Below are 14,950 nucleotides of genomic sequence, written 5' to 3' on the forward strand. Positions count from 1 at the left end.
GTGGTGGAGAGAGAAGAAGAGATATAGCACCAGGCACTACACCCAACTCCTCCTTCTCATTATTCCTAGAAGTTCAACATCAGATTTTCTATTTTTAGTAACATAACAAAAGGTGTATCAAATATGCTGACAGTGGATTCCTTTCACATCGGCCGGTCTTCAGCAGGCTCTATACAGACTGAATTTATAGAGGGATAGAATAAACACCCTTCTAGACTCCGCCCTGGGTCCTGGGTGGGAGAAAGGGGCATACACAAAATCATCATCCAGATCCTTAGGGGCTTTGCAATCAGTCTAAATTGACAAATAAAGACCAATACACATGGAACAACAGCAAAAATATAATAAAAAATAATTCAGAGATAGGATGTGTGATACAAAACTATAGGCATTTGAACAAGAGCAGTCCACACAAACATCAGGACAAGAGCCCCAAGAGTGCAGAACTGGGAATAAGGATGAGTGTTCTTGGAAACTGGGAGGATGGAGCTTCCAAGAGGACGCAGAAAGTTCGATAAGTAGTATGTTTACATTTTAAGACAAAATGAAAATAGTGAATCACTGTGCTCGTGAACGATCTGCATAAAGAAATACGATCATGAAGCTATAATATTGATCTTAACAGGAATATGGACTCTTGAGGGAAGGGCTGCCTTGCAGGGACCTAAAAAATGATCTGGCAAAAGTAGGTGTTCAATAAATGCTTTCCAATATCATGGCTGGCTGGTTGGCTGGCTAGATGAGAGCAGAAAGCATTTAAATCAGGGAGACCAGTTAGGAGACAAACCAGATGTTTTAATCCAGGCCTAAAAAGGGTAATAGTAAGAATGAAGAGGAAATGATGGCTATGAGACATTTTTAAGTAAGGGGTAATAAGTCAGTGAAAGGAAAGGAAGAGATACGGGAGTAAGGGCTAGAGATCAATCAAAGCTGTTTTCCAGGTTTCAAGCCAAAGTGAATGGGGGAAAGGAGGATCTTTTCAAGAGTACGTATGATGAGATTACATTTAGGCCTGCAGATCTTGAAGTGAAGGAAGAATTTCTAATTATTATAGTAATCATTTGGAGCTGTGGGACTAGAATTTGAGCAAGGAAACAGAACTGATTAAGAATCCCCCCCCCAAAAAAAAAATTAGGATAGATAAAAGCTGGTAATTTCATGAAAAATTCCCAAAGGAAACTATCTTCAAAAAAACATCATCATCATCATCATCATCATAGCAATAACATAACTTCAATTTGTGATCAGTATTATTATAGCAGCTAACATTTACTGGACCCTTATTACATACCAAGCACCATAATAAGTTACTTGCACGTATTATTGCATTTAATCCTTACAACAAGCCGAAGAGGTTGTTACAGAGGCACAGAGTGGTTAAGTAACCACATTCACTAAGTGTCAAAAACAGAACTTAAGTTCAAGTCTCATAAAAATACCTTTCTCTATACCAGTAGTCTCTAAGTTTCCATATCAAATAGTCTCTAAGATCCCATTGGTAGATGGAAAGAAAATATCAACATTCCCATTTCTATTTTTCTATCTGAACCTATTAAAGTTTTTATTATTGTGTATTATTTACAATGTACGTAACATATTAATAGCATGTAAATTATAACGAAGCACCCGCTTTGAGAGAGGGAGGGATATTCTGTTTTTTTCTAACAACAATGTGAAATCCAAACAGCTTGGAGATTAAGTATTCTGCCTCCTTTACCTTTGTGTCCTGTAAGAATTCAATGTTAAACGCTTGTATCTTTTTCCTTCAAAAAACAGACCAAAAGAATTAAAAGCAGGATCTTACAAAGACATTTACGCACCCGTGTTCACAGTAGCATCATTCACAATAGCTAAAATGCAGCGGAAGCAGCCCAAGTGTTCGCTGATGAATGAACGGCTAAGCAAAACGTGGTATATACATGCAATGGAATATTAGTCAGCCTCAAAAAGGAAGGAAATTCTGACATATGCCACAACATGGATGAGCCTTGAGGACATACTGCTAAGTGAAATAAGCCGGTCACAAAAGGCGAAATACTATACGGCTCCATTTACAGGAGGTCCTCAACATCACAGAAAGAGAAGTGTGGTTGCCAGGGGCTGGGAGAGAGGGAAATGTAAGTGACTTGTCTATTGACTGGTTGCAGTGTCTGTTTTACAAGATGAGATGTTCTGGAGACATTATGAATGTATTTAATACCACTGAATTATACACTTAAAACTTGTCAATTTTAGGTTATGTGCATTTTATCACAATAAAAAAAAAAATGAGGAAAAACCAGACCACAGATGACCAAATACTCCATTCTTGCACTCGCTTATTCATTCCAAAATATTTATCAACTGCTTATTTTCTGCCAAGTTCTGAGGTACATTCCGTGAATTCTAAGAAACAATCCCCGGCTTTAAGGAAGTAACATAAACCTAAATCTCTGAACACATCATTACAAGGCAATGTTACAAGAACGCTAACAGTGACAGTCAAGGGCTAGAACTTTCCACGAGGCACTTGCTATGTGCTAAGTACCAAGTTCTAAATACTTGTGTATTTTATCCAAACAACATTATGAGAGGGATGGTGTTATTATCCCCATTTTACAAATGATGAAACTAAGGCTCAGGTAAGTTAAGAAACATGTCCAAGATGACACAGCTTATAAAGAGGTGATTCCAGATCCCAGGTCTTAACCTTTCTCCTCAGAGTGGTGAAAAGGGGCTCTGAGGGCAACAGGACCAAAGCAGCCAAATATGCTGCTCCGTTAGCTAGGTCTCCAGAACCCAAAACGAAACACTTTCAATTCAACTGCCAACAAACATAACAATAAAAATCAGGCCACACTTATCAGACCGGTAATTCCAACAATGTGTTGAAAACATACATTATATAATGCTATATTCAGGAAAAATTATTTCGCAATACGCAAAACATTTTTGTTCGTACAAAAGTGCTCCCTTGCTTAAATCACATGAAAGTAGATTTACATAACACAGCATGGAGAAAAGTGTTGAACCACGTAGAAATCAGATTTTCAGAATTTGCATATTTAAAAGTCAGCAAGTGATTTCAATGTATTTTAAGCCAGCTATCTGCTTCTGTGATTTCAGACATTCTAAACTACATTGATGATAAAGTTTAGAGTTCAACAGACTTCTAAAGTTTAATCCAAGTCTCCATTTACCTACCTCCCCCCATTAATGACATTATAATAGAAATCAACAGCATGTGAGAACCTGCCACCTCAAGCCAGCTGCTTCCAGTGGGGTTAGTGGTTTAATTGGTCTCCAACAAACTTCACTTTGAACATTCTGAGAACACGGCAGATCATTAAAGATTTATTACCTGACATAGTAGGCAAATAAACATAGCAACTTTTATTGCTTTCCCCAGATGCCATAGTGATAAGTACAATAGAAAGGAAAAGACAACCACCAAAAGGTTTCTATTTTCCCATCACCACAAAGCTGGACTCAAATCAATGACTTGTTTTGTACTAAACTTTTTTACCAAGCAGTCTTCCTCCAGGGCTTCATTCAAGAAGCAAGCATTCTCCTACACTGGATTGTGTCAAACATTAACCTTATTTTAGTATTAACCAGTTTGGAGCCCATCCAGATTGTTCTCGGAGGGCTATTGCTTGCTCCCTCATAAACCCACCCCGAAAGGCAAACAGAAGGTGAGCTCAAGGGAAAAGGGTCTTCAGGTGGAGTATCTAATTTGCTAACTCTAGCTTAGTATTTCTCAATAAAGTCAGACAATCAAACTGCTCTAGAAGGAAAAGGGAGGCAAGTTATTAAATTCAACTATCCTATTCCACTTAAATTCTTTGAAGAACTAAGTGAAAGTGCTGCAATTATTTTTACCTTTAAAAAATTTTCAGTTTAAGGCTAAATGTCTTCCCCCTTGGTGAAAAATACGATGTTCAACATGAGAATTCCACCAGGTTTCCAAGATTTTATTTAAAAAAAAAAAAAGTCATTTGAGCATCTGAGAGGTCAAATGCATTATTTGTCTTTACAGAAAAAAGTCCATGTTGCAGTAAAGAGAACACAAACTCATGTATTTCCCCAACTGTGATGCTTAGGAATGCACTTGCAACTTCATTCCTGCTTAATTTTGTTCAAGTGTGAAAAATGCCAGGAAAGAACCATTTCTACAATGTGAATGTAAATCAGGAAACTGATCAAACGAGACGGGATCATTTTAAAAGGCTCACATCCAGTTTCAGGAAAGAAAAGACTTTTTAAGTTTCTTAGCTTGGCTTGTAGATCCTTGAAAGTCCTCCCTCTCAGACTTCTACAGATCACTATTGTAAACTGTCATGTAAAAACACAATGCCACCACCGGCAGTCTATCTGGGGAAACCTGTTTGGAAAGCAAGACTGAACTTTGCTTTAGATATATTAATAGGAGGGGCGCCTGGGTGGCTCAGTCCGTTAAGCGTCCGACTTCGGGTGAGTTCGAGCCCCGCGTCGGGTTCTGGGCTGATGGCTCAGAGCCTGGAGCCTGCTTCCGATTCTGTGTCTCCCTCTCTCTCTGTCCCTCCCCCGTTCATGCTCTGTCTCTGTCTCAAAAATAAATAAACGTTAAAAAAAAATTTAGGTATATTAATAGGAAACAGTTACTGTGAAATCTTCTAAGACCAACCCCAGACAACTGATATTTCTGTACTTGTACTTGATTTTCATAGAATTTCAGAGATCAAAGGAATATTCATGGTAAGGAAACAGAAGTTCAAATAAGTTAAGTGACTTGGCAAGAATTTCGTGACCCATTAAGTAGCAGAACTTAACAAAAACCCTTGTTTCTTGATTAGCTAGTTTGTTGTTCACACAGAACATGGGCTTGTCATCTGGCAGGTTTGTGTAATACAAATTCTCTCTCTAATCAAATTATGAGCTTCTGGAAAATAGAAACATCATTTATTTCTTTTTTTAAATGTTTATTTATTTGGGGAGGGGGAGGGGAAGGGCAGCGAGGGAGGGAGAAAGAGAATCCCAAGAGCCCAAATCTCATGAACCATGAGATCATGACCTGAGCCAAAATCAAGAGTTGGACTCTTAGCCAACCGAGCCACCCACGCACCCAAACATCATTTATTTCCTTTGAAAGTCCATAGTGACTTTCCTAGTTCTGGGACCTTAATAATAATCAAATACTACCAAAATAAAGATCTAAAGGAGTAAATAAACACGTTCAGCACTAGATCTTGATAAAATGGCAAAAATACACTCCAAGATTCAAAACCCGCCGCCTTCCTCCCCCAACACTCAACTATTTGCATGTATGTTTATTTGCATTTCCAGGAAGATTCTGAAAGAGGACATCTTTTCTTACTTTTTTGGGTAAGTATGGCTTCTCTGATTAACACCTTAAAAAAACACACTTGATAAAGTATTAGCTAATCCTAGGACAAGAGGTCCATCAAGGACCACTTGTCAACAATTAACTGAACCACAACACTCTAAAAAGAGAAACAGATATAACAAATGAACAAATACAAGGAAGGAAGGAAGGAAGGAAGGAAGGAAGGAAGGAAGGAAGGAAAGAACGAACAGAAAATCCAGAAATGGACCAATAGCTATCATCAGTTCATCTTTGAGAAAGCAGAAAAGAATATCCAATAAGGAAAATACAGACTCTTCAACAAATAGAATTCAGAAAAGTGGACAGCAAATGAAGAAAACTAGACTACTTTCTTACATCTGACACAAAAACAGGATCAAAATGGATTAAAGACCTAAATGTGAGGCCTGAAACCATAAATATCCTAGAAGACAACACAGGCAGTAACTTCTTTGACACTGACCGGAGCAACTTCTTTCTAGATGTGTCTCCTGAGGCAAGCGGAAAAAAGCAAAACAAAACAAAACAAACAAAACAAAAAGGTGGGGGGAACTTCATCAAATAAAAAGTTTCCACAGGACGAAGGGAAGGAAACAATCAACAAAACTAAAAGGCAACCTACAGAATGGGAGAAGATATTCACAAATGACATAAATGAAGGGTTAGTTTCCAAAATACGTAAAGAACTTATAAAACTCAACACCCCAAAAAATGAATAATCCCGTTGAAAAATGGGTGGAAGAGATGAATACACATACAGATGGCCAACAGACACATGAAAAAAGATGCTCGACAGCACTGATCATCAGGGAATGCAAATCAAAATCATGAGAGATCACCACACACCTGTCAGAATGTGTGAATAAAATCAACACAAGAAACGAGCATTGGCAAGAATGTAAAGAAAAAGGAACCCTCGTGCACGGTTGCTGGGAATGCAAACTGGTGCAGCCACTGAGGAAAACAGTATGGAGCTTCCTCCAAAAGTTAAAAATGGGACTACCCTACAATCCAGCAATTGTACTGCTAGGCGTTTACCAAAAAAATATAAAAATACTAATTCAAAGGGATACATGCACCCCAGTATTATAGTGGCATTATTTATAATAGCCAAGTTACGGAAACAGCCTAAGTGTCTAATGACTAATGAATGTAGAAGTATAAAGTAGAAGTGGCATATATATATATATATATATATATATATATATATATATATGAATATTATTCACCCATAAAAAAGAATGAAATCTTGCCATCTGTAATGATGTGGACGGAGCTAGAGAGTATTACACAAAGTGAAATAAGTCAGTCTGAGAAAGACCAATGCCGTATTATTTCACTCACATGTGGAATTTAACAAAACAAATTAGCAAAAGGAAAAATGGTGGGGGGCAAACCAAGAAACAGATGCTTAACTATAGAGAACCAACTGATGGTTACCAGAAGGGAGATGGGTGGGAGGGAATGGGTTAAATGGGTGATGGGGATTAAGGAGTGCACTTGCTGTGATGAGCACAGGGTGATGTATCGAAGTGTTGTGTCATTATATTGCACATCTGAACCTAATATTATACTGTATATTAACTGGAGTTTAGATAAAAACTTTAAAAAAATTAAAAAATTATATATATATATAATTATATATACACACACACACAGAGTTTAGCTATACTAGCAAGAGAATATTTAAGCAATTTTATACTATTCACTTAATATTCAATTAAAAATTGGGGGAAAACTTTGCTCACTTGTGTCATATCTAAGAGAGCTTTGCCTAACCCAAGGTCACGAAGATTTATTGATTTATTCCTATATTTCCTTCTAAGAGCCTTGTATTTTAGCTCTTACATTTAGGTCTACAATCCATTTTTAGTTACTTTTCATTTTAGGGTCTAAATTTATCTTTTTTGCATGTGGATATCCAACTGTCTCAGCACCATTTGTTGAAAGACTACTCTTTACTCATTGAATGACATTAGCATTTTTCTTGAATATCAACTTACCATAAAAGATTTAGATGTTCAATTTTAATCAGCAATGTTTTGTAATTTTCGGTGTGTATCTCCCACTGCCACTAAAAATTCCTACTTTATCCTTTTAATGCTGTTGTGAATGCGATTTCTTAATTTCCTTTTCAGATTATCCACTGAGATATATAGAAAAAAGTATAGAGAAAAACTGATTTTTGTATATTGATCTTATATTCTGTAGTCTTGCCGAACACATTAGTCATAACAGTTTGTTTTTCAGACGCCTTAGAATTTTCTATATATAGGATATCATCTATAAATGAAGACAATTTACTTCTTTCTATCCCATCTGGGTGCTTTTTTTTTTTCCCTTGCCCAGCTGCACTGGACAGAACCTCCATTACAATGTTGTATAAATTGCCTTGTTCCCTACCGTTAGAAGAATGCATTCACATTTTCATCATTAAGAATGTTGACGGCTGTAGGCTTTTTTGTGAATCCCCTTTGGTTAATGAAGTTCTCTTCTGTTCCTAATTTTTTTTTTAATGTGTATCTATTTTTGACAGTGAGAGAGACAGAGTGTGAGTGGGGGAGGGGCAGAGAGAAAAAGAGACACAGAATCCGAAGCAGGCTTCAGGCTCCAAGCCGTCTGCACAGAGCCCGACGCGGGGCTCAAACTCACGAACTGTGAGATCATGACCTGAGCCAAAGTCAGACACTTAACCGACGGAGCCACCCAGGCGCCCCGCTAATCTGTTGCCATGTTTTATTTATTATGAACGGTATTGGATACTGTAAAATGTTTGCGTGTCTGTTAATCATCATGTGACTTTTATCCTTTATTAACATGATATTGATTTTTCAGATGTTAAATCACCTTTGCACTCTTGGTGTAAATCACATGGGTCATGTTGTATAATACTTTGTATATGTTGCTGGATTCAGTTTGCTGATACTTTGTTAATGATTCGGGTGGGCATCTATATTCCTAAGGGATATCAGTCTGTAGTTTTCTTATGATGTCTTCTCTGGTTTCGGTATAGGGGTAAGACTGACCTCAATGAATTATTTGAGAAGTATTCCCTCCTCCTCTCTTTTCCGGAAGGCTTTGTGAAAGACTGGTATTATCGATTCTTTAACTGTTTGACAGAATTCTCCCGGGCCTGAGCTTTTCTTTGTAGGAAGGTTTTTAATTGCTAATTCAATTGCTTTGCTTGGTATAGATCCTTGCTCAGCTACCACTGTCTGTATGGGACTGATCCTGGCTACGTCCCTCTCCTGCCACTGTCAGCATACCCAGGGTTCGGCACTCCACCCACTCTCCCTATAGCATTTCACACTTTCAAATATCCTGCAGGTTATACTTACCAGCTTAGTTTTTATGGTAGATCTGCCCCAACAGAATGTGAGCCCTTTTAGGATCTGTTTTGTTCACAGATGCCTCCCAAGAGACTAGGTGTATGCATAGCATACAGTGGGTATTAGTAAATATTTGTTGAATGAATATATTTAAAAAGCAGAGTTCATCTACTAGCCACTATAAAATGGAAAGTATAAAGTGCCTGAAAAGTGGAATTTATTCACTCCTTCATCCAGTCAACAAACAGTTCCTTCTCTTTGCCACCCAGGTACGGCAGCAAACACCGGGAATATTCAAGACAGACAAGGCCCTGTTGACATAGTGCTTGTTTATTAATTTTGTCTCTCCTCATAGAATGTAAAAAAAAAAAAACCCAAAAAACAAAAAAGTATAATTCCTGTAACGATAAGTCTTAGAAAGACAACAGAATACATAAGTAAATGTGTTAATGACTAGAGATCAGAAAGATAGGGATTCCCTCTTCAGCTAGAATGATCAAGAAAGCTCTCTATGAGGAGGTATCATCTGAAGTAAAACCAGGATGAGGAGAAGCCATCCATGCAGAAACCCGGGGAGTAATATTTTAGGGACACAAAAAGCATAACGTGACGGGGAAATGGAGGTTGGTAAATTCAAAAAACAAAAAAAGTCAGCATGACCTGAAGGTGGAATTAGAGGGACGGACAGAGTGGGAAGGTATCCCGCCTCCAATGTGGAAACCCTAAACCCACCCTGATATTTTTAGCAATTTGCACGCATCTGGAATGTATTTTTTTAATTTTTTTTAACATTTATTCATCTCTGAGAGACAGAGAGAGACGGAGCATGAGCAGGGGAGGGGCAGAGTGAGAGAGACAGGGAGACACATAATCCAAAGCACGCTCCAGGCTCTGAGCTGTCAGCACAGAGCCCGACGCGGGGCTCGAATTCACAAACTGTGAGATCATGACCTGAGCCAAAGTCAGCCCCTTAACCAACTGAGCCACCCAGGCGCCCCATCGGAATGTATTTTTACATCACCTTCTGTCTCCCATGCTCCTTCTCCTACTCTTCCATCCCTCTAGGAAAAGTGCCAATGGCATAAATAACCAGTGTCGCCGAGTCGAAATTTGAGAAACCTGTTCCCTGGTCGACCTAGTGCTTCTGTATAAATCTGCAAAGGCTGTGCCTTCCTCAGAACGTTTTACTATTAGAAAAATATATCATAAACTAGCATACCTCCAACCCACACTTGTGCAGTGCAAACACGCATGGCAATGTGTACGTGGCTCTGGTTGCTGAGATCGAGGACAGCTTCATGCACACCAAACTGGTTCCATGTTTTCCGTTTCAAGTGCCAAATGCTGCAGATGTTAAATATACAGGCGGATTTGCGTGCAGTGCAAACTATTGCTATTCAGCATTAATTATAGTTGGCAGCTGATTGTCTGTACTATCCTCATGAGAGAAGAACGAGTCTGAGTACCGTGAGCCTCCATCATCAATCACTGGAGGAAATTCTACGTGCACAGTCTAGTGGGGCAGATTCAAGCGGCTGTAGCACGCATGTGCCTCTGTGAGAGTCGGGGGAAGGCTCGACTCTATCAGCGGTCTTCAGACAGTCCATCTAAGGAGCTCCATGGGGTAATCTCTTCTACTCTTTGGAATGCTTTCGCCTATATGACATTATGGGTGAACGCATTATGGGTTAATAATCATAGGATGATTCATGGGTTATTTTAACTTAGCAGTGTACTGTTGTAAGATTTTTTTTAAATAAGATAAAGCATATTTCACAGAGTCACAGATTCTAAAAAAAAAAATGTCAAGTTTAATCTAGTTTTTTCATGATTCAGCCTTCTAATTTATGAAAGGAAAAAATATGTCTTAAATATGTGCTACTGTGTCCTCTGTGCATTCTAGCTGAGTGGCATTAATATGCCACATCAGTATGATTAAAATTAACAAGCACTAATGAAATCCATAAAGGTGATCTTTTCCTGAAAGATTGTTTCCGGTGATGGGAGAGTGCCACCTACTGTTCAATGTGGATATCGACATCGCCAGGCCACACGGCCAGTTTGCATTAAATCATCATCATTTTTCAGAGGCCCTTAATTATCAAAATATGAATTATGACTTTTTGAGGAAAATGTTGTATCACTATATGCTCTGGAAACTGAGTTTTCCAAAAGTAAGTTACTTCTCTACAGCTACAGAAACAATTTTGAAACCTTAAAACACCTTGGCCCCAATTGCAGTAGACTGAAAAGAGCACGGGCTCCCAAACCGGTTCAAGTCTGGGCCCTGCCTCACGTGTTTTTAAACCTGAGATTGTTCCGTCATATGAAAAGAACTTAATACACAATAGACGTTCGATAGATTACAGATGTTAACTATTAAGAAAAATAGGTTTCCCACTCAGGTCTACAAGTTGACAGGTTTCTTTTGGCTTTTCACATAGGCTTCAGTCATCAGGGCTTTAAGAAATGTGTTATTAGGGGCGACCGGGTGGTTCAGTCAGTTAAGCGTCCAACTCAGGTCATGATCTCGAGGTTCGTGGGTTCGGGCCCTGCGTCGGGCTCTGTGCTGATAACTCAGAGCCTGGACCCTGTTTTGAATTCTGTGTCTCCCTCTCTCGCAGCCCCTCCCCCTGCTCGTGTCTTTCTCTCAAAAATGAACAAACATTAAAAAAAAAATTTTTTTAAGGAAATGTTTTATTAAAAAGGCAACTTGTGCCAGATCAATTTCATTCCTCCCTAATCACCTGCATAAAAAAGGACCTAATCTGAGTTCTTTTTTGATCCTTCCCTCAACCAGTTCCAAGTTTAAAGCTTTTTTTTTTTTTTTTTTTTTAAGCTACTGAAGAAATAAATGATCAGGTTCGAACAGCCACTGTATGGAAGATGAGTGAATTCTCTTCACTTGCTTTCTCACATCTAATAAATTCCGTAACAGTTTTAAAAACAATGATTTTTTTTAATTTTTTTTTAATTTTTTAACGTTTTTATTTTTGAGACAGAGAGAGACAAAGCATGAACGGGGGCGGGTCAGAGAGAGAGGGAGACACAGAATCCGAAACAGGCTCCAGGCTCTGAGCTGTCAGCACAGAGCCCGACGCGGGGCTCGAACTCACGGACCGCGAGATCGTGCCCTGAGCCGAAGGCGGCCGCTCAACCGACTGAGCCACCCAGGCGCCCCAAAAACAATGATTTTTAAAATCCTGCTAAACTATTTCAAGAATATCCTCCTCGTGACATTTTTTAAAAAGGGTTTAATCTGGGGTGTATGTGTTTCTTTTTATATTAGTTTCAGGTGTACGACTTAGTGATTTGACCAGTTTATATATTATGCTTCGTTCACCACAGGTGCACCTACCATCCGTCCCATTATATCGCTATTACAATATCATTGACTGTGTTCTTTCTGCTCTGCTTTTTATTCCCGTGGCTTATTCCATAACCGGAGGCCTGTATCTCCCACTCCCCTTCATCCATTTTGCCCGCCCCCCTTCTTTCCTCCTCTCTGGAAACTATTCTCTGCATTTGTAGTTCTGATTCCACTTTTTGTTTTTGGTTTTGGTTTTTAGATTCCATTTATGGTGGAGTCATACGGTATTCGTCTTTCTCAGTCCAACTTATTTCACTTAGCATAATATCCTCTAGGTCCATCCACGGCGTCTCAAATGGCATGATCTCATCTTTTTTTATGGCTGAGTAACAGTCCATTGTGTATATATATATATATATATATATATATATATATATATACCACACTTTCCTTATCCGTGCATCTATTAATGAACGCTTAGGTTGCTGCCATGTGTCGGCATTGTTTTTAACCCTTAGATTTCATCCAATTTCATTAATTTACCCTTGCAAGGTCTCCAAAATGAAGTCTCTCTTGAGCCTGAACCTATCTTAAGATTACAGATTGATTATTTGGATAAGAGGTTAATGGTAATACAGACGAACAGCATCATGACAGCTCAGTGTACGAATCAGTACACTGCCCCTCGGGAAGGGGCAGAGGGGATGGTGGAAGCAGCAGGGGGGACAGGCAGGAACAGAGACGTCACTAGTTCTTGCTCACTCTGGGCCTTGATTTTCTTTCCTCTGCTGGAGTTTGGATATGTCTGTCTGACTCTCTCTCATTCCTGGATTTCTTTCTCTCCCTCTCAATCTCTTCCCTTTGGATAGCTTTCTTTCCTGGATAAACAGGAGGAGATTTAAGAAAACAGAGAAAGTAAAGGAAAATAAGACAGGGTAAAAGAGGATCGTAAAACAGAGCAGAGGCTGGGTACTTACTAATGTGGTATTGACTACATTAAGCTTTTTTTTTTTTTTTTTTTTTTAATGTTTATTTTTTAGAGAGAGAGAGAGAGGGAGACACAGAACCCGAAACAGGATCCAGGCTCCAAGCTGTCAGCACAGAGCCCGATGCGGGGCTTGAACTCACGAACCGTGAGATCAGAACCTGAGCTGAAGTCGGATGCTTAACTGGCTGAGCCACCCGGGCACCCCTAAATGAAGCGTTTAATGCCTTCTCCTCACTTAGAAATTAGACCGAATTCTGTACAGAGTCAGCCACACCTAGACACAGATAAGCACACTGCCATCTACACAGGAGCACGGGATGGGAGCAGGAGCACCACGCGGAAGGAGGACACTCGTGAGCCGTTCAGTATTTTCCAGCTTCGTTTCCCCGTCTCTACAGTTCGGGGATACGACTAGGTCAGTGATCGCACGCACTTTGTTTTTACCAGTACCTACAGTAAGAACTACAACTTCCATCAGACCCAAACATACACATATCTCCCACAAACGAAAGGAAGTTCCAAGCGACAATTCTTATCCTCGGTACGTGCAATGCACTGATATTTTATACTGTCTTTTAAAGGTCAGCTGCCAGTCACAGCTTAGGGTTCACAGTCAACCAGTGAGCCACAACCTCAGTTTCAGAAATACTGGTCTTTCGAAAATCCAGTGTTCCGGCTCGAAGACTTGACGAGTTCACACCACACAGGGCCCGTGTCCCCTGGCCTCAAGCTATCTGTCGACCACATTTCTGCCACTCTCCACCCACTCTCGCTGCTCCAGTCATACGGGCCTTCTTGCTGGTCCCTGGACGAGCTGAGCAGGCTCCCACCACAGAATCGTTGCACCTGCAGTTTTCTCTACCTGGACGGCTCTCCCGCTAGGACTACCAAGGCCCTCATAGCACCACTCCATTCAGGCCTCTGCTCAAATGTGGGCGATTCTGAGAGGCTTCCCCAGCCATCCAAATAAATACCAACCCCCTCCCACTTCCTTTACTCTCTGACCCTATAACCGGTTTCAGCTTTTCATAGCAGTTATCAATACCTAACATTTCACGTTTGGGTTTTTTTTGTGACTCCCTACCCCTAGAAGTTTTAGCTCCATAAGGGCAGGTCTTTGTCATTCACTGCTAGGTCCCAGGTGCCTAGGACAGGGTCTGGCACTTAATAGGGATTTAAAAGTAACTGCTGACTGAACGAACGAGCCTAGAGTCCTGTCTCAGAATAAAAGAGTCTACTGCATTTGACTTGGAATTCTAGACATTCTCTGGCGGTAATAAGTCCTTGCTCAAAACTAGGTCCCCAGCCCTGGTCTCTACCACGTGACTACCAGGGAAACACGGTGGAAAGTTAACTTCCTTTCTTTGCAACTATATTTTCAGAGCATTCTTCTTCCTTGGACATCTGTGCTCCTCTGCTCTCTACTAATACTCGTCTGTCCTCTCCATACCTACAGTAGCTATCTCTAAAGGCCACTATGAATTAGTTAAGAATCTTAAATGCCTTAAAAAATAGGAAAATGTTTTGTGAATGTCAGGCACCGTCATTAGTAAAATTGCAAATGCACAGAGCTTTTGCCAGGTGCTGAAGTGAAAAAAGAGAAGGGGGAAGAGGAGAGGGGACAAGAGCGACTGAAGCTGCTAATTTAGCTACGGTGCGAAAGAAAATCCTCTCTGAAGAGGTGTCACAGGCGCGTAGGGACACGTGGAGAAGCATTCCAGGCAAATGGAACAGCACGTGTAGCTGAAGTGCATGTAAATGTGAAATTAAAAAAAAAAAAAAAAAAAGAGGTAAACTTTAAAAACTGGCTATTTCAAAAGGGTAAATCAAAAAGAATTTTCTTAAGAAGCATATTAGTAAGAACACCTCAAGTATTCCTAATGGTCACGAATGTGTGTGCGCCCAGTCACAGTCGCCCCACAGGAACTACTCGGTCAAAAAGCAAACTGTTTAAAAGAGAGAGAAAAAAAAAAAAGCAT

General features: G+C 39.8%; 1 protein-coding gene across 2 annotated transcripts in view; it reads right to left on the minus strand.

Moving 5' to 3' along the window:
* NME7 (NME/NM23 family member 7) overlaps positions 1 to 14,950 on the minus strand; it is a 255,456-nt gene that overhangs the window by 225,402 nt on the left and 15,104 nt on the right. The window contains exon 1 of one of the 2 annotated variants that reach the window (XM_078441322.2): positions 7,348 to 7,368. The exons of the other annotated variant lie outside the window; for it this stretch is intronic. Within the exon in view, the coding sequence (XP_078297448.2) occupies positions 7,348 to 7,350 (3 nt within the window). The 5' untranslated portion in view covers positions 7,351 to 7,368. Of the gene's footprint in view, positions 1 to 7,347; positions 7,369 to 14,950 lie in introns of those variants that run through there. 2 annotated transcript variants of the gene reach the window in all.

The sequence above is a fragment of the Panthera onca genome, chromosome F1, assembly GCF_046562875.1.
Source record: "Panthera onca isolate mPanOnc1 chromosome F1, mPanOnc1 haplotype 2, whole genome shotgun sequence".
NCBI classification, from domain to species: Eukaryota; Metazoa; Chordata; class Mammalia; order Carnivora; family Felidae; genus Panthera; species Panthera onca.